General features: G+C 32.5%; 1 protein-coding gene across 2 annotated transcripts; it reads right to left on the bottom strand.

Annotated features, from left to right (window-relative positions):
- Window positions 1-67: 67 nt before the first annotated feature.
- LOC102604657 (protein AIG1) lies at window positions 68-5,661 on the bottom strand. Of its 2 annotated transcripts, none has more exons than XM_006339294.1 (6): window positions 5,518-5,661; window positions 3,802-4,027; window positions 2,792-3,069; window positions 1,428-1,592; window positions 1,209-1,343; window positions 68-487 (listed from the first exon to the last, which is right to left on the bottom strand). In XM_006339294.1, exons 2-6 carry the CDS (start codon window positions 4,025-4,027, stop codon window positions 275-277), a joined length of 1,017 nt encoding a protein of 338 aa, XP_006339356.1. In that variant the 5' UTR covers window positions 5,518-5,661; the 3' UTR covers window positions 68-274. The 2 variants fall into 2 exon arrangements, with proteins under 2 accessions (XP_006339356.1, XP_006339357.1); XM_006339295.2 differs by having other exon boundaries at window positions 3,802-4,032; window positions 5,518-5,635.
- Window positions 5,662-21,120: the final 15,459 nt, after the last annotated feature.

Genomic DNA, 21,120 nt, shown 5'->3' with positions numbered 1-21,120 from the left:
TGCAATAAGACAGAAGAAACTACTCCACAAACTGCACTAACCACCAAGTCAATCAGAACCAAAAACATGGGAGAAAATGAAAGCCTATACCATCATTCAACCTTGAGCTATTTCTGATTACTAGTCATGACAATATCCAATTGAATATTTAACATTATCAAGATGTACTACTCTCTTCTATACGATAGAAAGAGGAGTAAAAGAGTTGAAGCAAAGAGTAAATTCACTTTAGTGGCACATTCTTCCCAAAAGTATATACATATAGATAGCTTTCTCACAGAATATTACACGCGCCACGATCTGAACGACCTCGGAGCTCCTCTGTCTCCCTTTGAGCTCTCTCCAGATATTCTCTCAACTTGCGAATCTCCTCATCTGATTTCTTCTGCGCATTTTTTGCACTTAGTTCAGACTTCAACCGAGCAGCCTGCTCTTTGGCCAGTTGCTCTTCGAGCCTATGTGTGGTTTCCTTCAGCTTTGACTCAACCTGCCAAACATGTAACGATAGGTAGATAAATAGAAAGCCCAAAGGCACTATCTAGCTATGACATTGCCAGACCTAATTCATAGACTACACCGTAATTCCCTGGCACCAGACTACTGCATACAATTCAACAGAGTTGTCATTGTATTTGATTTTTCAAAAAAGCGCTTTACCATCATTATCATTCCATAGCTATGTTTATTAGTATAAAATTGGACAAGCAGTTTACATGCATATTATTTTTTCTGGAATTGGATTAATTCATTTACAAAATTAAAACAAAATTTGCAATTTGACCCTTGTTGAGTGAAACAAGTTATCTACTATGGGGGACAGGGTTCTATAATCACTACACAGTATATGATGTTCCAAATTAACATGCCAAGGGAAGTCCAGAAACATGAAATCTAGAAAGCTAAGGAAGATCGGTCAAGCTTGTTTCTATGGCGCCTTTGGCCAAATCTAATATCTTACCATCATGATTTCCCAGCAGAAAAGTAGTACCAATCAAAAACTTCCTTGACAAAACTTTGTATAACTAAAGAATTTTATTATTCTAAACTAACTAGTGAAAGAAAGCCACTAGCTCATTCCCTTGCTAGTACTAAAAATGTATTGCATAATTTGCAACATCAGCATTTGGCAAATAGGATATACAAAAGCAAATGACTGATGAATTCATTTTCTAATAGCAGCAAAAGAGTTCAATAAAGATCAAACATACCACTTCAGTTATTCGCTTCAGTTGCTCTTCATACGACTTTTGCATTTGTTCCTTCAACTCTAGTCTCTCTTGCTTAGTATATCCCACCAAAAAATTAACCTCGGTTGCCTGGTTATGAAGTTTGGTAGCTCCTTTCTACAAATGAAAACATTGCAATTAACAAGTCAGCCCAATTACTGGAAAAGTAGATAGGACAATTGAAATGTTGGAAGTGCATACCTTTAATTCCTTGAACAAGTCATCTGTATATGGTTTGCCAGCATTATTCTCTACAACCACATTTACCAGGAAAAGTAGTTGTTTCAATTGTTCAGCTTTCTTCAAAGGGTCTTTAGTCTTGTTATCGAAAAGCACTTGCCTATTTCCACACATCTTGAGGGTATTCTAGATCATCATAGAAAATGCTTTAAGTTGAAAATATCTCATACTTGCACAAGTTTGAAGAGAGAAAACAATAACCTATAAAGCCAACTGAAATTTGATGATTGAATTTTAAGTATAAATCATGCTCTACTAGAAGGAAAATTCTTTTTCCTCATTTTACTAGATAAGAAAAGGAAATTTTGAATCGATCCCAATAGTTCAAGATCCATTATATATTTTTCTCCCCACTTTCTTGTCATTCCCCTTCAACACCTGCCTACAACAAGAACTACTAACTGGTGCTGATTTTGCTAGATTTAAAACTTTCTTTAATTTCAGAACTTTGAAAAGAGAAAAGAATAAAACCTGATCAAGGCAATCGTAGTACCTAGCTATATTTAGTAGAACTTCTTTCCTCTCTTTTCCATTTGTTCTTTTTTTCCATTTTTTGGTTATGAAGTCATAAATCTACTATCGATTCTTGCCTCTACCCATCCCCACCCTCAAAAGAAAACACTTTTACTTTTGCATTCTTTTCTTCAGATGTACTAGATTCATCCCACAAGCTATTGTTTCTAAGCCTTATAAATGACTAGGCTTTGTAAGTTATTATCTAACAAGCCGAAGCACATTCTTCCCCATCAGAGTTTTATCTATCAAGGTGTAGAAATCTCCGAAAATTTTGAAGGAAAAAAAATAAGACGAAACCTTTTTAACAAATTTTCTAATTACAAATAAAATCAAGTAGCTTACTGAAAGTTAGGTTGTAATAGCATGTTTGGTCAAGCTTCTAAAATCAACTTATTTTTGAAAAGTTGTTTTTCAAAAAAGCACTTATGGTGAGAAACAGATCATGTTTGGCCAATAAACTTAAAAAATACGTTTAAGTTTTAAGCAACAATTAGTAAAAAAAAAAGCACCTTTGGTGAGAAGTAGTTTGTGTTTGGCCAATAACTTTAAAAAGTAATTTTAAGCAGCAATTAGTGTATGACCAAGCTTTTTAGAAGTGCTTCTAAGTGTATTTTTCTCAAAAATGCTTTTCAAAAAAGTGTTTTAGAGAAAAGTTACTTTTTTTAGCTACAGGAAAATAACTTTTGTTACTCCTCGGAATCACTAATTCTCTTGAAAGCTTGGTCAAACACTTCACTTTTTTAAAATAAGCATTTTTGGCCTCCCAAAAGTTTGGGCAAACAGACTATAAGTATGAGATTACATTATACCTTTAAAAGCTCGGGGCAGTCACGACCTAAGTAATCATCCAGGGTTTCATCATTATCTTCAAGATCATCCCCACCAGTGAAAACCAAAATCATGTAATCACTGATTTTGCTCCCAAAGAACTCCCTCAGACTCTGGACTGCTGCGTGTTCTTCTCTTGAAAAGCGACTTCGCACAGATAAAACTACAAGAACAGCATGAATCCCATCCTTGGCCATATTGATGCATTTAACAATTTCGTTTCCAACAAATTCAGGTTCAGAAGAACAATCAAACAATCCTGCAATTCTGATGCAGTCAGCTATTTTTGACTTTATGTAGTCAAAAAACAGATCAAGATCTGATAAAGAGAAAATTCATGTTTTTTACATATGCGGATATTTTGAGTGTTGAGGCACCATTGTTCCATATGTTAACACGTTTTGCAACTCTGATGTAGCATGCTTTATCAGTGTCTTTAGATAACTCAGGAACAATTAATAGCATATGCGGAATCTCATGAATGAAGGAAAACACAGTAAAATTGTCCTCCTAGTAATTTATGAAGAACACTCCTATCAATTAGTTTACATACTTCAACACCACCCTCCACAGACCCCACTTATGGGATTACACTGGGTGTGTCGTAGTATTTTGAAAAAAAACAAGTAATATACTCAGATTACACCAAGACAAATTCTAAATGCTTAGAAAGCTCTTTCATGTTGTCTTTTTATGTGTGCTATAATTTGCATTGGTTTGTTTCAGTAATATAATTCTTAAGAACACGCTAAAGCATATCACTAAGTATAAAAAGTATTCTACATGTCAGTCACACACAATACAAATATAGGTACTAACATTTTGAAAATAAATCTGCATAAAAATCCGCTTTTAACTAGAGACAATAATTCTTCAAAAAATCATTAGTTATAAGCAACAGATAGAGTAGTGTGTGACTTATTTAAATACTAAATTCACTAATGTAGCTTATTGCAGTAAAGTTAGGAAACTTTAAATCTATGCATACTACCTGGTGTATCAATCACATCAAGTATTTGGTTATCTTCTAGTACAGTCCTCTGTAGTTCACAAGTACTTGTTACACCAGCTGAGCTAGACATTGACTTGAATGCCTTTCTTCCAACAATGCTATTCCCTGTGGCACTTTTACCATTACCTGTACATCCAACCAGAACCAGTGTCCGAGCTCCAGTTGTAGTGAATTCCCAATCATCACTTATCGCACTTCCACCCATCTTTTCTTGTTGAATCAAAGAACATTAAATGAAGGAACAGTTGAGGTTATGGTGAAACAATAGGGTAAAAAGCTGATTTTGTTCAGCTATATGATAAAAGCACAATCAACAAAACAAAATCTCTCAAAGGCAAATCTAAAACCTGGATAACGAGATTTACATAATGGATGCAAGAGTAAGTAAACTGTTAAATAGTAGGCTGCAGTGAGAAGCTAGCCTATTTTTCCTATGGAGGTGAAACAATTATGCTTAACTATAATAGTTTCAAATTGGTTAACATAAAAAGAGGTAAGGAAATAGATAAAAAAAAAAAAAAACAGTTATTCAAGGTTTTCATGCAATAATGTAAGATCCCTAATAATTTTTATAAGTCTTTTAGGTGTCTGTATTAGCTGGAGATTATCAGATCTAGAAAGAAGTAAAAGAAGAAAGTCTTAAGAATTCGACCTGACAACCCTACAATTAAGCTCGATCAAGCTACTAATGACCACAAAAACATAACAAACTTCTTTGAAAACCTTTTGACTATTAATATCTACATCAGATATGTTACAATGCAGATAGAATCTGTAAAGAGCCACAAGAATCTTCACTGAAAGCTTCTCCTTTTTGAAAAAGATAGGTTTTTGAAAAAATAAAAAACAAGAGTACAACATAAGACTAAGAATTGTCAAATAATCCTTACATCAACCCCAGAGATTATTTGACTAGCCAGGGGTTTCAATGAGACACAGATTTCAGAATAGCTTGATGAATAATTGAGAGCGGGTAAGGCTTTAATGCAAATCATCCAAAGTCCGGAGATCTCAACATCAACCCCAGGCTAAACACTAAAAAATTAGACAAGAGACCCAACAGTGTGGCCTAATGGTCAATGAAATAGGTGAAAACATTAAAAGACCACACTTCAAATCCCAACCAGCAGAAAAAATGCTAGGTGATCAAGTACTTGTTTTTGGTGGGAGGTAGTGCACATAAGTTCGCCCAAACACCACCATTATTAAAAAAAATAAAAAAAATAGTAAAAATGGCATCCGAACTGGGTTCCAACTCAAACATCCTAGACTAAGCAACAAACAAGTGAGCAATGTCCAACTAGTGTCACATCATCAATTTTCAGTCCCTCCCTCACCACAAAAAGTAATAACTATAAATTCAGGTTTGTCTAAAACTGATGGTTTTGCAGTAAATACTACCCGAATCAGTTAGTATCTTTCAACATCCCATACCTGCGATCAAACTTTGCAAACATCAAAACACGAAACAAGTTTCAATTAAAATAAATATTTTTACTCACCAGAAAGAAGCCTATATTATCAGTTGAATATACCCAAATTACTCGGTTCAATTTCATCCCAATTATGATCCTATACTCTACCTAAAAATTATCAATTACCACATCGCAAAATCCTGTTTTCCCTTTCCATTAAACAATTTTTAAACACAACATCATCCCAGTGAAACAAAAAAAAATGATTATAATTGCTTACCTTGAGAGTAGCTTGAACGAACGAACGATCGAGAGAAAACGAAGAAGCTGCTGTCCGGTATACAAAGAAAATACCTAATTAATTTTATATTTTATATAGGTTTAAAGCAAAGAGACAAAGTCCTAACATAACTCTATGACTTTATCCACAAGTAATTACCAACAAGTGAAGGAACATTTGTCATGTCAATACAAAATATATTAACGATACAAGTACATTATAAATAAGGGAACACCGGTCAAAAATATCGATCGATTTTATTTTAAAATGAAATTATTATTATCCTGTCCCTCAATTGGATGAAAAATCCTAAATTAATTAAAATTGCCCAATTTTACTTAAATTTCCCAATTTTAACCCTATCTGATCCGCTTAATCATATAACTCATTTCTTTTACCCAAATCAACTTTGCTTTTCACCACCAGCACATTCACTTAAACCACCACCAAAGTCACCACCCTCTCCAAGATCTCCTCCTTCACCGTCGCCGAAACCACCACCTCTCCCACTACTCTACCTCCTCCAAGTGTGTTGTCATTGCTATCTTTTTTCAATATATATAATTATCTTTTGAAAATGTATTAATCAACAAACATATGATCTTAACTAATATTATAAAAAAAAGTTGATTTGTGTTTTTCAAATTATTAGATTTTAATTAAATTAATAATAAAGACTAAAAGTACAAGATTTCTATGAACATCATAAAATACATGTTTACAAAAAAATTAATATTAAAAATATAATGTAATATTGAAAGTATTTGACAAAAGATAATCTATCAAGTCTAACTAAAAAATAAATGACTTGCAACGTAAAATATCAAGTCAATACTACTAAAACAAATGGAATTGAAAATATAACATAAGTTTTAAATTCAAAAAGAAATTTAATGTAATACTTTTATTTTAAATTTCAACAAAATGTACATAAATGTGATCTAGAAGAAAAGAAAAATGTAAATTTATAACATTATTTAACAATGAATTTTCCTTCAATCTAAAAATTAGAATATTATGCTAACGAAAATAATAAGTGAAAAATTTATAATTGACATTTATAGGACTAATAATTATAAGTTATAATATTATTCTTTAACTTTAAAGTTATAGCAATAAACAATTACATGTTATAACATTTACTAAATTAAAAAAAAAGGATTTAAAAGTAGTAAAAATCAATTAGTTTGAAAAAATAAATAAATTAAAAACAAAATTTTGAGTAACAAATAATTTGAAAATATTAATGATAATTAATAGAAGGCATAAAAATAGGAGAGTCATAACAAAATAGAATATTTGTTTTCCTTGTTTAGCTCAAGACAATTATTTCAAACAAATTTCTTTTCAAATTTTTTTTGACAATTTCTCTCTCTTCTCAATATTCTCTCTCGTCCAATTCGTTCAAACAGATTTCTTAGTCGTCACTCTCTTCTAATTTGAATTTGTTTTTATTCAATAATCATCATTTTCTTGTAATGGACAGTTTCTTATCAGTATTAATAAAGTATAGTGGTAGATGGTATCCTTCAGGTTAGTGCTTTTTCCAATTTTTTTGTGTAATTGATTGCAAAAAAATAAGTTTTTTTAATGTATACTGTTGTTAGCTTTGGTATGAACCATTTTTCATTTTATGGTATGTTTCTGGTTTAAAAATTACATAAAATTTGTTTGAAATTAGTATACTAGATATATCAGACATGTATAGAAATTGATAATGTTATTGGTATGATTCTGGTGTGATTGAACTTTATTTTTTGGCATTATATTGGAATGAATTTGGGCATAATAATGAAATGAATTTGATATACTTTTTATTTAATAAATGACAATTACTAGTTAGAAATGGTATAATTTTTGTATTCTTTTGGCATGAATTTGATATGAATCAGTGATGACTTTTGGCATGAAATATGTATAAAAAGTGTGCATAAATATGGTATGAAATTTGTCCATAAAATGGTACACTAGAACGTGTTCATAAAATGGTATACTAGTTATATCAGATATGTTTGGGCATTGATAATGTATTTGGTACGATTCTGGTATGATTGAACTTTATTTTTTTGGCATTATATTGTAACTGATTTGGTCATGATAATGGAATGAATTTGGTATACTGTTTATTTATTAAATGACAATTACTAGTTAGAAATGGTATTCTTTTGATATTACTAGTTCATTTTATTTGTGTATAAAAAAAATGGTTCATAGTGTGATCTTGTATATGATAATTTTTGTATGAATCATGGTTGCAAAAGAATGACTATATATTGTTTTGTTATATTTTGTATGAATTGTGGATTCAAATAGGTCTATATAATTGATATAATCGGTACAAAATCGATACACATTTTATTTAATAAATGACAATTACTAGTTAGAAATGGTATAATTTTTATATTCTTTTGGCATGAATCTGATATGAATCAGTGATGACTTTTGGCATGAAATATGTATAGAAAGTGTGCATAAATATGGTATGAAATTTGTCCATAAAATGGTATACTAGAATGTGATCACAAAATGGTATACTAGTTATATCAGACATGTTTGGACATTGATAATGTTTTTGGTACGATTCTGGTATGATTGAACTCTATTTTTTTGACATTATATTGTAATTGATTTGGTCATGATAATGGAATGAATTTGGTGTACTGTTTATTTATTAAATGACAATTACTAGTTAGAAATGGTATTCTTTTGATATTACTAGTTCATTTTATTTGTGTATAAAAAAATGGTTCATAGTGTGGTCTTGTATATGATAATTTTTGTATGACTCATGGTTGCAAAAGAATGACTATATATTGTTTTGTTATATTTTGTATGAATTGTGGATTCAAATAGGTCTATATAATTGATATAATCGGTATAAAATCAATATACAATTGACATAAAATTGGTATGAACCATTTTTTTTACAATGATTAATTCAAACAAAATTCATACCAAAACAATCAATATATAAATGATATAAAATCGGTATGAACCATTTTTTACAATGATTAATACAAAATCAAATTTCATAGTAAAATCATAAAATAGGTTCATTTATTTTTTAAATCAAAATTCATACCAAAATCATAGAGTAGGTCTATTTATTTTTAAAACCATATGATATAAAAACGGATAAAATCAAATAAAATAATCAATATGAACCATTGTTTATAATGATCAATTACAAATCAAAATTCATACCAAAATCAAATGGTAGGTTCATTTATTTTGATATCAAAATTTATACAAAATTCATACAGTAGATTCATTTATTTTAAAAATCATACTTCATACCAAATTCATACAAATTAGCAGATATATAATTTTGAAAAATAGAAAACATATAATTTAAATCATTATTCATACAAGAATTCATACCATTCAAATTATTTATTAATGGTATGAAATAATAAAACAACAATCTAAAGAAAGAAAAAAAATGAAGATAAAGGAGGAAGAGAAGGAAAAACGTAGGAAATAAATAAATGTAAATAAAGATAGAAATATATATACATAAAATAGTGAAAACATATTTAAATTTAATATTAGAAAAAAATAGTATTTATCAAGAGTATCAAGAGTTATTAAGTAATAATAGTAGTACTGAAAATAATAGTAAAATAAGAAAAATGAGGATTAAGAGATACATTGTTGGGGGGTTGGGGTGGGAGTCTTTTAAATATTTCTATCAATTTAAATATATAGCTTATAAAAAGATATTATTGTATTTAAATCAAGGATAAGGAAGAATAATAAAAAGATCCACATTTTAAAAACTTGATATGATATTTGAATTCAAATTTAAATAAAAGAAGTATTTTTTATCAGCTTAAAAGTAGAAAATCATAAGTAAAAGAATTCTAAATGAACTATTACTATTTCATAAATTTATCATTTTTGAATATTATATAATAAAATAAAATACATTTAATTTAAATATTAAATTAATAAATAATAAATAATAATAATAACAATACGTAAGGAAAGAAAATCAAAAGTATTTAAATTTGAAAATACATTAGACTTTTAATTCTAAATGGACTCTTACTATTCATAAACTAATCATTCCAGATGTGATAAAATAAAATATGTTTGATTTAAATATTAGATAAAAATATCCTTAAAAATGTGTAATAGATAATTACCATTGATTCTCTCTCCTATTAATTATAATATAATTATAAAAAGAATAATTAGTTAATAAAATGTAATTAATTAGTTAATAAAACAAAATAATTAATTAAATTAAAAATGATTTGTTAATACTTGTAATTAATGTTATAAATAGTAATATTAAAAAACTAGATCTAAAGGCTGTAATATTTACCCTTAAATAGATGTGTGGCGTGATTTTCCAAATAATAAACATAGAATAAATAAATAAAAATAGATAATACGAAAAATTCGTATGGAATCACAAGAAGTAAAGGTTTAGAATGAGAAAGAAATCAAATATAAATAATATAAAAAAAATATTTTTAGAATAATAAAACCAATTTTTTAAAGAAATAATAGATTAAAATAAATTAAAAATAAAAAATAAAAAGAAGAAATTAAAAGGTAATCATGTTGTAATTACACCATGTAATTACCAACAATTCACAGCCCTCCCTAAGAGTTGAAGTTTACAATTACATCCTATCAATTACACTCAATTACTTGATGACCAAATAATAATAGAGCTAACCAAACAGAAGTGTAATTACACCTAATTATACTAGATCCAATTACCAGGGTGGCTTTCCAAATAGGCCCTAGAAGAACCAGAATAGTTTTCATTCAATGCTATAATATACTCTATAGGCTTTTTCTCCTTTCTCCTCAAATTGAATTGTAGTTTATAGATGCAAAAAGTTATTTCACTCTCTAGATTGGTAAAAACTCCTCTTCACTGCAGATATTTTTTAAACTAGTCTTAGAGTATGTGTTTTGTGTGTCCCTCATATTCGTAAGAAAAAAAAAATAGTATAAATAATGTTTAAAAGATGTGTTTGTGTAACAATATAAGAAATTTAGGCATGAATTGGCTATCTCCTTATCATACAATCTTGGATTGTTTTTCCAAGACTATTACCTTATACATACACGGTATCCCTTCGATTGTATAGACGGGTACTGATAGCCTTATGCCGAGGGGTGTGATATCATTTATGAGGGTGCAATGATAGGTAGGAAAGGGGTGTTTGACTTATCTTTCTTATGTTTGCGATACCAATGTCAACACTCCTTTCCTTGAGTCAGTTTTGGTGGTTAGTGAGTTTCTTGATGTGTTTCCTACTAATCTACGTGGTCTTTCTTCTGATCATGACATTGATTTAGGCATTGATGTTTAGTCAGCCACGCAACTAGATTCTATTTTTTCATATCAGATGGCTCTGACTGAGTTGAGTAAGCTTAAGGAGCAGTTCTAGGACGTCTTGAGTAAGGGGTTCATGTCACGATCCAATTAAGGATCATGACTGGCGCTAAGGGAGAGAACCCCAAAGCAAGCCTTACCAGAATTCTACAGAAAATCGGGCAGAATTTCCTTTATTTTTAGGCCTATCCTGAATTTTCTTGTCTCAAAAATTCACAACACAACTAATAGCAACTATAAACCACAACATAATATCTATCATTGATCTAATTGTCACGCAGTAACACCAATTCATCTCCAAATACGAGAAAGAAGTTCCAAACTAGTCACTTGACTACAATACGAAGACTAATCATTGACTCAAATAAAAGGAATGACGAATGGAGTGACTCTAAGAGTTTTTTTTAAAAAAAAACATAACAAATCAATAGATCTATGGCCACGCGAAGCAAGGCGGGGCTCACCAGATGCTACTAAATCACACTCTCTAAATCCTCCTTAATACCACCTGAGTTCTCTGTAAAAACAATTAATGAGGAGTGAGAAGCTAGCTCTAAGCACAACCATTTTAATGAGGGACAAGTCAGAAAACATGCTAGTGTAATAATCATAATGATGAAATAATGCCATTACAGAAACAATAACAGTATTCAATCTTATGTGGCTTTGGCTCATATAAGAAAAAACAATGTAAATACTTAATAGTAAACTCAAAAAAAAAAAATTCCATATCAAATCTTATAGCTGGGAGGTTTCCAAGGATAAATCATGTACTCAGTGTGGTCTTCTCTTTAAGAAGTAACCAATAACAGTGAACTCCTCATAAAGGAGTTAAATATTCATATTAGTAGATCCCTATTCGAGGGACATCAATAATAGTATACTAGTTCTACCTTCCACTAGCAAGGGTTTTATCAGTAATCAGTAACTACAAAGTGCACCAAGTCTAAAGAACCCGCTGTTAACTACGGGATTCAGCAAGGTCTACTCCCATTTATATTTTTCTTGTAATCAGTAGAAACATTTCAAAATGGAACCGAGCATTTAAATCTTATCAAATTATATCATTTCAAAGTTTAACAATCACCTGTCAAAATACTATTTTTCAAACAAGTGTAAAACCTTTTCAATAATAGTAATCATATCTTATAAGAATGAGATCATCTCAAATAACATTTCAAAATGGAACCGAGCATTTAAATCTTATCAAATTATATCATTTCAAAGTTTAACAATCACCTGTCAAAATACTATTTTTCAAACAAGTGTAAAACCTTTTCAATAATAGTAATCATATCTTATAAGAATGAGATCATCTCAAATAATCTTTTTAGTATCATATCCAGTAAAAGACTTGTCCCACATGCAAGTTCAAAATAGTCGGTAACATATTTACTTTATAAACCATGTAAAAATCATGAAATTTGCGAAATACAAATTGTGGTAAGATTACTACTCACAGTACTCGTGTTGAAATACCAAACTTGTCATCGCAAGCAATCCATATGGCTCCCTTCAATCAATCTATAATCATGTTCTTATCAATTTCGTGTTAACTCCTTCATTTAGGTAATTCGTACTACATTAAAAACCCAGCCCTAGAGGTTTCATGACTGATTCAAAATCTGTCCAATCACTTAATTAGTCACACAAAATAGCTTATTCTTGATTAATTATCATTGTAGAAAGATCAACCTAACCTTACTGCCCAATTACTCTTATTGCATATAAGCCAAATACCAAAGTTTACAGTTCAAATCATTGACTATATTCACTTGGTCATAAGAATTTAATAAATTTCCTCTATTTCTTCTAAATCCATGTTCCTCAACTTCCCAATTACCAATCTTATAGTCATGGAATATACAAATTCAACCTTTAAACTAAGTTAACAAACTTACCTTCTTGTCCTGACACTTCTCTCTTCTTCTTCTTCTTCTTCTTCTTCCTCCACTTCTCTCTTTAGTTTGGGAACTAAGTATTTAAATTTTGATTTGTTTTTCTCCTTCGTTCGTTTGCTCACTGTAGAACAAAAAGAGTCCTTTGTTTTTTTATCGCTGAAGTTGCAGTGTGGCTGCCTAGGGCTTTTAGCCCAATTTTTTTTTTCTTTTTTTTTTTTAATAACTAAAGACTTATTTGCCCTTTACTTAAATTATGGGGTATTACAGTTCATTAGGCCGAGTGTGTCTCTGTGGGGTGCTACTGTCCTGATTCATGAAGAAGAAGGATGGTTTCTTGCGTATGTGTATTGACTGCAAGTAGTTGAATAAGGTGACCATCAAGAATAGGTATCTGATGCCATGTATTGTTGATTTGCTTATGAGTTTCTAGTCATGTCTCTTTGTTTGACTAATGCCAACAACAATCATGGATTTGATATCATGTGTTTGATCCCTACTTGGAATATTTTGTGATAGTGTTCATCGATGACATGCTAGTCTAGTCGGGAAGTAGGGAACATCATGTGCAACATTTGAGGATTATGCTTCAGACTTTGCGAGATCAACGGTTTTACATCAAGTTCTCTAAGTGTGAGTTCTAGCTTGAGTTTGTTACATTCTTAGGGTACATTGTGTCCAAGTATGGGATTATGGTGGATCTAGTAAAGATAAAGGTTTATTGGGCTAGGCCCACTTCTCTTACATAGGATCAGAGTTTTGTTAGGTTAGCATGCTACTATATATGGGTTGTGGATGGGTTTTCTTCGGTTGTAGTGTCATTGACTATATTGACTTAGAAGAATGTTCCTTTCCAATGGTCTAATGGGTGTTAGGAGAGATTTCTAAACCTCAAGGACTTGTTGCCTTCAGCTCCAATTTTGACTTTTCCTATTGATGGTCATGGTTTTAAGGCTTATAGTGATCCTTCAGGTGTTGATTTAGGTTGTGTATTGATGCAGTAGGGAAGAGTTATCACATATGCTCTCAGGAAGCTGAAGGTTCATGAGAAGAACTATCTCACTCAAGACTTGGAGTTAGCGTCAGTAGTCTAAGTGTTGAAGATTTAGAGGCACTACCTGTATGGAGTTCATTGTGAGATCTTCATCGATCATCATAGTCTTCAGTACATTTTCATCTAGAAAGACCTAAATTTGAGATAGTATAGGTGGTTGGAGTTACTCAAGGACTATGATGTTATGATTCTATATTATCCGGGAAGGCAAATGTGGTAGCAGATGCCTTGAGCTAGAGGCGATGAGTATGGGCATTTGGATTTCTTAGCAATAGAGAAGTAACCTTTATCTTTGGACATTAGTCTTTAGCCAACCCAATGGTTCGGCTTGATATTTCATAGATTGGGGGGTTCTTTCTTATGTGGAGGCTAGATATTCATTAATGGAGCAGATTCGGGAACATCAATTCAAGGATGCGAGGTTGAGGGTGAATTGAGATAGGGTGCTGAGTGGCGAGGCTAGGAAGGTGAGCTTAGATTGGATGGTGTTTGAGGATTGAGGGTCACATCTATGTTCCTAGAGTTGGCAACCTAATTCAATTGATTTTGGAGGAGTCCTACTATAATAGATACTTTATTCATTCGGGTGAAGAAAATATGTATCATGGTTTGAGGTAGCACTATTGTTGGTGTGGGCTGAAGAGAGATATTCTAGAATTCGTGGCTAGGTGCTTGAATTGCTATCAAGTGAAGTACGAGCATCATAGGCCAAACGGGCTCAACGGCTACCAATTCTTGAGTGGAAGTAAGAGGGAATATTTATGGACCTCATGGTAGGCTTTACACATACTTTTGAAAGGTTTGATGCTATTTGGGTCATTATGGATTGATTGACTCAGTCTGGTTACTTTTTGTTAGTTCAGACTTCATACAATTTAGAGAGGTTAGCTCAGATCTACATTCAAGAGATTATCTGCTTTCAGGGGTACCGTTGCCTATCATTTAAGATCATAGTACTCATTTTATATCATCCTTGTAAGGTCTCTGAACCTTTAGAGCGAGTTGGGTACTAAAGTTGATCTCAACACAGCCTTCGATCAACTAACTAATCATTAGTCTGAAAGGACTATTCAAGTTTAGGACGACATGCTTCAAACATGTGCTATTTATTTTAGATGTTAGTTGGATTAGTTCTTGGCTTTGGAAAAGTTTGTGTATAATAATAGCTACCATTGGAGTATTTAGATGACTTCTTTCAGGCATCGTATGGTAGGAGTTGTCGGTCTCTGGTGGACTAGTTTGATGCTTTTGAGGTTAGGTCGTGGGGCACCGATTTGTTTCATCATTCCATACATAGAGTATGTGAGATCTAGGAGAGACTCCATATACTTCCTGGAGTAGGCAAAAGATCTATGTTGATCATATAGTTTGGGCCTTAGAGTTTATGGTTAGTGACTAGGTGTTTCTGTGGGTATCTCCTATGAAGGGCATGATGAAGTTTAGGAGGAAAGGTAGGCTTAGACTTAGGTTCATTGGACCATTTGAGATTTTAAGCGTTTTTGAGTAGTGCCTTATGAGTTACCCTTGCCTCCAACTCTTTCGAGTGTTCACCCTATTTCCCATGTCTTTAAGTGAGGTAGTATGTTCCGAATGAGTCTTATCTGCTTCAGTGGTATTTAATTCAACTTGATAAGGCTTTAACTTTTGGTGAGGAGCCTATGGCTATTCTAGACAAGAAAGTTAGGAAGTTAAGGTCTAAGAAGATTCCATCGATAAATGTTTAGCGGAGGCATTGTCCAATTGAGGTGGCTACTTGCTAGGCTGAGCTTGACATGTCGACCGAATATCCTCACATTTTTTAGCCTTCAGCTGTTTTTCTTTCTTTAACATTCGAGGACAAAAGTTATTCTAGTAGTGGATTTTGTAATAACTCTTGAGGTCATTAGCTTGCCTTTGTGTTTTATTATTGTTTTACCCATTCCTATAACTTTTGTGTTGTGTTTTTGAGTTGTAAGGATGGGTGCCATGCTTCCTGGGGTGGTTGAGAGAGCTTTGGGTGGGTTTTCCCTATTGTTTGGAGATTTTATATGGAAAGAGTTGATTTCTGTCAAAATTTATGGAAAATGGACTTGGATGATATTTTCATCAGCAATGTTAGCTCCTAGACGTTGAGTTTGGTCTAGTAGGACCTTTGGTTAGTGGTCGGGTTGTGATTGAGTTTCTTGTTTGATTGGTTTGTTTTTGTTGTTTTATTATAGTGTTGACTTTGATCAAAATTTGTTGAGATGACCTCCATTGGTTATTTGGTTGATTCCATTGAGTCTGAAATGTCATAACTGGTAGGGTAGCATATTTAGTTTGTGTTCATTGGACCCCGACTGAATCTCAAGGGTCTATTCGGGACTTGAAACTTTTTTTTAACCGTTGATACAACTTCTTCGAAGGAGCTTAGCTTTTTTCGGCGATGTTGCTCCTACGATAAGAGATTTGCACCAAGAAAGGTTGATGATGTCAGCCAGTGGCCGCTTCTGCAGAGCTTTTTGCATTATAGTGGGTTCGCTCAATTGAGCTTTGGTTCAGTCCTGCAGAATCAGAGCTTACTATATACCTCCGCTCTAGGAGGTCCTTTTCTGCTCCATCAACGTCACTCCGACGACCATGGGTTCACTAGGGCGATGATCATTAAATAATTTTAAGTCCTTTTTTCCTCATTTCTTTAAATTAGTAGACCCAAGAACCTCCATTGTTCAACTCGATCATAGGTGATATTTCTAATTTCTTAACCATTTCACTTGATTCAAAGATAATTTTCTTTTCATTTCCTTTGTATTGCTTATTCTAGCTTCACTTACGTAATTAATTCTTGTTTCAGACCTTGATTTCTTGTTTATCAAATTCTTTGAAGTATAGTTTCAGAACATTTAAGGACCGATTACATTCCCATATTTGCCCAGCTTTAATGCATGTGATCCTCACCTCGAGAGGAATATAATGATGGAGTTACTTTTCCATTTCATTGTCAATCTCCGACGGTCAAATTTTGACCCAATTTCTAGTTGAAATTTTTAACATCGATAAGGTATCGTTAATCCCGTATTGACTTATAATTTCTATTTTTAACAACATGGAAGTGTTCTGAGGCTTTTTTGAAGGGAAGGGTCCCAAGTAACCATTCGAGAGCAGTTTCAACTTTAGGCAGGTTACGACTTCCTTCTTTAGACTTAGATTAAGTAGTTTCTATATGAATTGAGTTGCATGATCATTATAAAGTTTGTAGGTTGAACTATTAGTCTTATATGATTCTTAGTCACATTTTGGCCATTTTCGAGACTTTGTATTAGTAAATTAGCTTTGAAGTCTTAGTTTAGGTTGGCTTTAGTCTTGTTGTAGGATCATTAAAAGTCTTTTAGGTGGTTTAAACCTAGTTTGGATGTGTTGGAAGTTTTTCGTATGATTGTGTGTTTATTCCAATATTTTGAGCTTTTATTATGTTATTGTGATTGTGGGTCTGAGGTCTTGGACTTGGACTAACTGGAGTTGCAGGTTAGTACGATTGTATTGTAATAATAGGTGTTTACCCTATTTGAGTTATATGAATATATTGAGACTTCTATTACTATGATTGACATGCATCCATGTGCATGACACTTGCATTTGACCCTAATATGAGATAGAGGAGATAAACATATGGAGTTTCAATTTTAAAACTTATATGCCTTAAATTTAGTTGAGTTGGGCTTTGAGGGAGCATATTGTTGGTTCATTCTGGAAAGTTGGATTTTTATGAGATATTATACCATTTAATGTAGTTTAACTTTAAAGATATTTTTACCTTAAATTATATTATTTTTAATTGAACTGGGTTTTATAAAAAGATTGTGCTACTTTCACTTGGATTTCATGTTTTAAGGGATTCCTATCTTAAACTTTACCAAATTTTTATTGCAAATGGATATTGTGGAGGACTGTACTATTTTCATGGAAATTTAGGCTCTTAAAGAGATGTTCTCCTTAAGATATTGGTCTTATGTTTTTAAGAAATGTACTACTTTTATGTACGGTTCTTGGGTCGCTCCTAAGACCCTTTCTTAGTTTACTTTATTGCTATGTAGTTGAGTGGCAGCGTGTCTAAAAAAATGCCCTAGGAACCTATAGGGCAGAGAACAAAGCTATTTCAGGGCTTTTATATTTTACATATTGATGATACGCTTTAGTTGCCTACAAATTGAATTTTGATTTTTATGATTATTGCATCTGTAGTTAAGCATAAGTGTAGCACCTCATAACTTGGTAAGTTGAGTTGGAAAGGAAAATGCAGAAAAATGTTTACTGGTGCAGTTCTTATGAGCCCACCTACGGATTGTACAAGGCCCTATTGTCCATAGGATGGGAGTCATGGATGATGACTTGGGAAATGGAAAATGTTGAGTCTCTAATGAAAGTCTACGGACCAATAGGACGGTCCATAAGAGGACCTACGACCCATAGAAAGTGGTCTATAGTTGTGGTTCCAGATTTGGTAAAATATTTTTAAATCAAGGGTTATACGGTTAGGACCTATGGTTCGTAGAAGGGACTACAGACTGTAGGAAGTGCTCATGGAAAGTGATTTGATTTTGATCTCCAGTACCTTGTTCTATGGATGACCAGGACGGCCCATAGAGGGTTATATGGACTATAGGCCAGCCCGTAGATGTTGTCCGGCAGTTTTAACTCAAGATTATTTGGGTGTTTTCCAACCATTTTAACACCTAAACTACGTCATTTATAGAACATTCTAAGGTCCTATAAACTGATTTTATTCTTCTATTATCCCATTCCCTCCCATTCACTTAAAACCCCAAAATTCCTAAATGGTCTTCTTCTCTGAATTCTTTTCAAGGAACTTCAAGGAAAGCTAGGGTCCTTCAAGATCCAAGTTCTCTTTCTCAAATTCTAAGGCTTAGATTACTCAAGGTATGTGGGAAGTTCATCAATGGATTCTCTTTCATCCATTGAGTCCCAAAGGTATCTCTATTTTCTTCTATGATTTCAACCTAAATTCTAGGGTTTTATATAATTCTTTCTGAGTTCAATTATTTATGATTATAATTGATCTTATTATACATGATTTGATTTAAATTACAAATTTTTAATGTTTTCGTATGAACCATGCTATATGCCTATTTTATAATCATGAATTGAAGCTTCGAAACTAGGAATGCATGAGGAATTCTAGTGACTATGATTCTAGGGTGCTTTCGAATATAGTGTCTCACGTTTTTATGAAAAATCAGGTTTACTTATGATGAAGTATCCTCATCATGAAAAAATTATCATGATTTAGATGTTGTTTATTAAGTGTCTCTTAGACATCATATACGTTATGAAATCATGGTATTTTAAATTAAAGGAGTTATTCTTATGTTTTTATGAGTCCTTATAATTGAGTTGGTATTACCAGATTCTCACCATTTCAAAGACTAAATAGATATGAATATGATATTATTCTTGATGATTTTTTTAGGAGTTTACTTAGCATCAAGTAAGTTTGGGAGATTCCCATAGTCCTTTAACTATGTACCATGTAGGATGCACCTAATGGAAAAGAAAGCTAGTGCGACTCTAAGCTTAAGCATAAGGTCCTTACCTTGGCAAGTATGACAATCTCTTTTCTATGTGGGAGCAAAACACTGAAGTTCATGTTATATCTCACATGGTCTAAATCGGTTAACAGTAAACATTCGACAAATGATATGATTTCTTACTTAGCTTATGTTTTACAGATGTCATGATTCTCATATTGCATTGACCATTCCATGATTTACGAATTAAGATTATTCGATTGATATATTTACTTCATCATGCATTATCATGTTTTGAACTTATCATCTTATCATGTTTATGTTTATGTATGTTCCCCATTTTTCAGTACATTCAAAGTACTAACACACATATCTCTTGTGCCTATATTGTTTCATAATATAAGGTCTGATGTTCTTTCATTCAACTGTGGCTAGCGGATTGATTCAACTTTGCTTAGCTTGTGGTGAATCCTCATGGTTCGAGGGAATGATCACATGTTATAAGTTCTTGTCTTTTTAGTCATTTTAGTTTTCAAGACTTCTTTTGTGAGCTAAGGATTTGTCCTAGTCGCATCTATGATATAGAGGTTTGCTTTTAGACTTAGTGTGTTTTCGCTTATGAGTTGTTGCACTCTATTTTTGGTATCTCTTATAATGTTGATTTTGAGACTTATATCGCACTTTTATGCTTTATTATATTTTATTATTCAGCTTAGTGTTATTCATATGTCAAGTGGATTATTTAGGGTCTCTCCGGATCTTATCTGTCATGTCACGTCTAAGAGGTAGTTTGGGTCATGAAAAACTTGGTATTCAAAGCATCAGGTTTTAAAGGTTCTAGGAGTCTGAGAAGCCGCGTCGAGTAGTGTCTTATTCTTAAGTGTGAAGCGTTATGATTAGGATGTTACAAGATGTTTTTAAGAAACTTTACTTCTTTCATTACTCTAAAGTTGTGTGATAGAGTTGAATTCTATAAGGGTCTTCCTCCTAACTCTTGTTCTATGCATTTTCAGAATATACCTCCACAAAGAGCTTCGTTGAGAAGTAATGCTAATGACAATGTGGAAGCCAAAGTTCCTTAAGCTCTGGTTGATCCTTTGGCCTAGCAAGTCTCACATGCGGGGTTTAGGGTTGCTTTCCAAGTGTTGGCCCAAGACATGACCAGACAAGCAAATAGAGAGGTTGTAAATCTTGTGAACCCAATTTTAGGTACGATGGCAACAAGGTCAGAGACTTCACAAGAATTAAACCTCCATAATTTCATGGTTTGAAACTGGATGAGGATCAACAAGAGTTCATTGAGGGAATCCATTAAATTGGGGACATCATAGGAGTGACTTTGGTGGAGAAGGTGGATTTGTCTGCTTATTAATTAAAAGGGGTTACTCAAGTTTAGTACGATCAATGGAAGGAAGAAAGGGCTTTGGATGTGCGTTTGTTGGATTGGGACAAGTTCAAAGGGATGTTTCTTGATCAGTTCTTTTTCCTTGAAATAAGGGAAGCTAAAGTGTAAGAGTTCATAAATCTAATTCAATAGAACATGAGTGTGAACGAGTACTCATTAAAGTTTACTCAATTATTCAAGTATGCTCCGACAGTTGTTGCTGACTCTAAGGCACGAATGAGTAAGCTTGTTTCAGGTGTGTTCAAATCAGGGCCGTCTTAACCCCTAGGCCACTAAAGCCATTGCTTGGGGCCCCATATATTTTGGGGGACCCATTTTTTAAAAACAATTACTTATATATGTTATTTTAAAAAAAATATATGTACTATGAGTGTTATGGTTTC

The sequence above is a fragment of the Solanum tuberosum genome, unplaced genomic scaffold, assembly GCF_000226075.1.
Source record: "Solanum tuberosum cultivar DM 1-3 516 R44 unplaced genomic scaffold, SolTub_3.0 scf00009, whole genome shotgun sequence".
NCBI lineage: Eukaryota > Viridiplantae > Streptophyta > Magnoliopsida > Solanales > Solanaceae > Solanum > Solanum tuberosum.
Note: the sequence above shows the minus strand (reverse complement) of the source record. Positions and strands in the feature narration are given on the sequence as shown.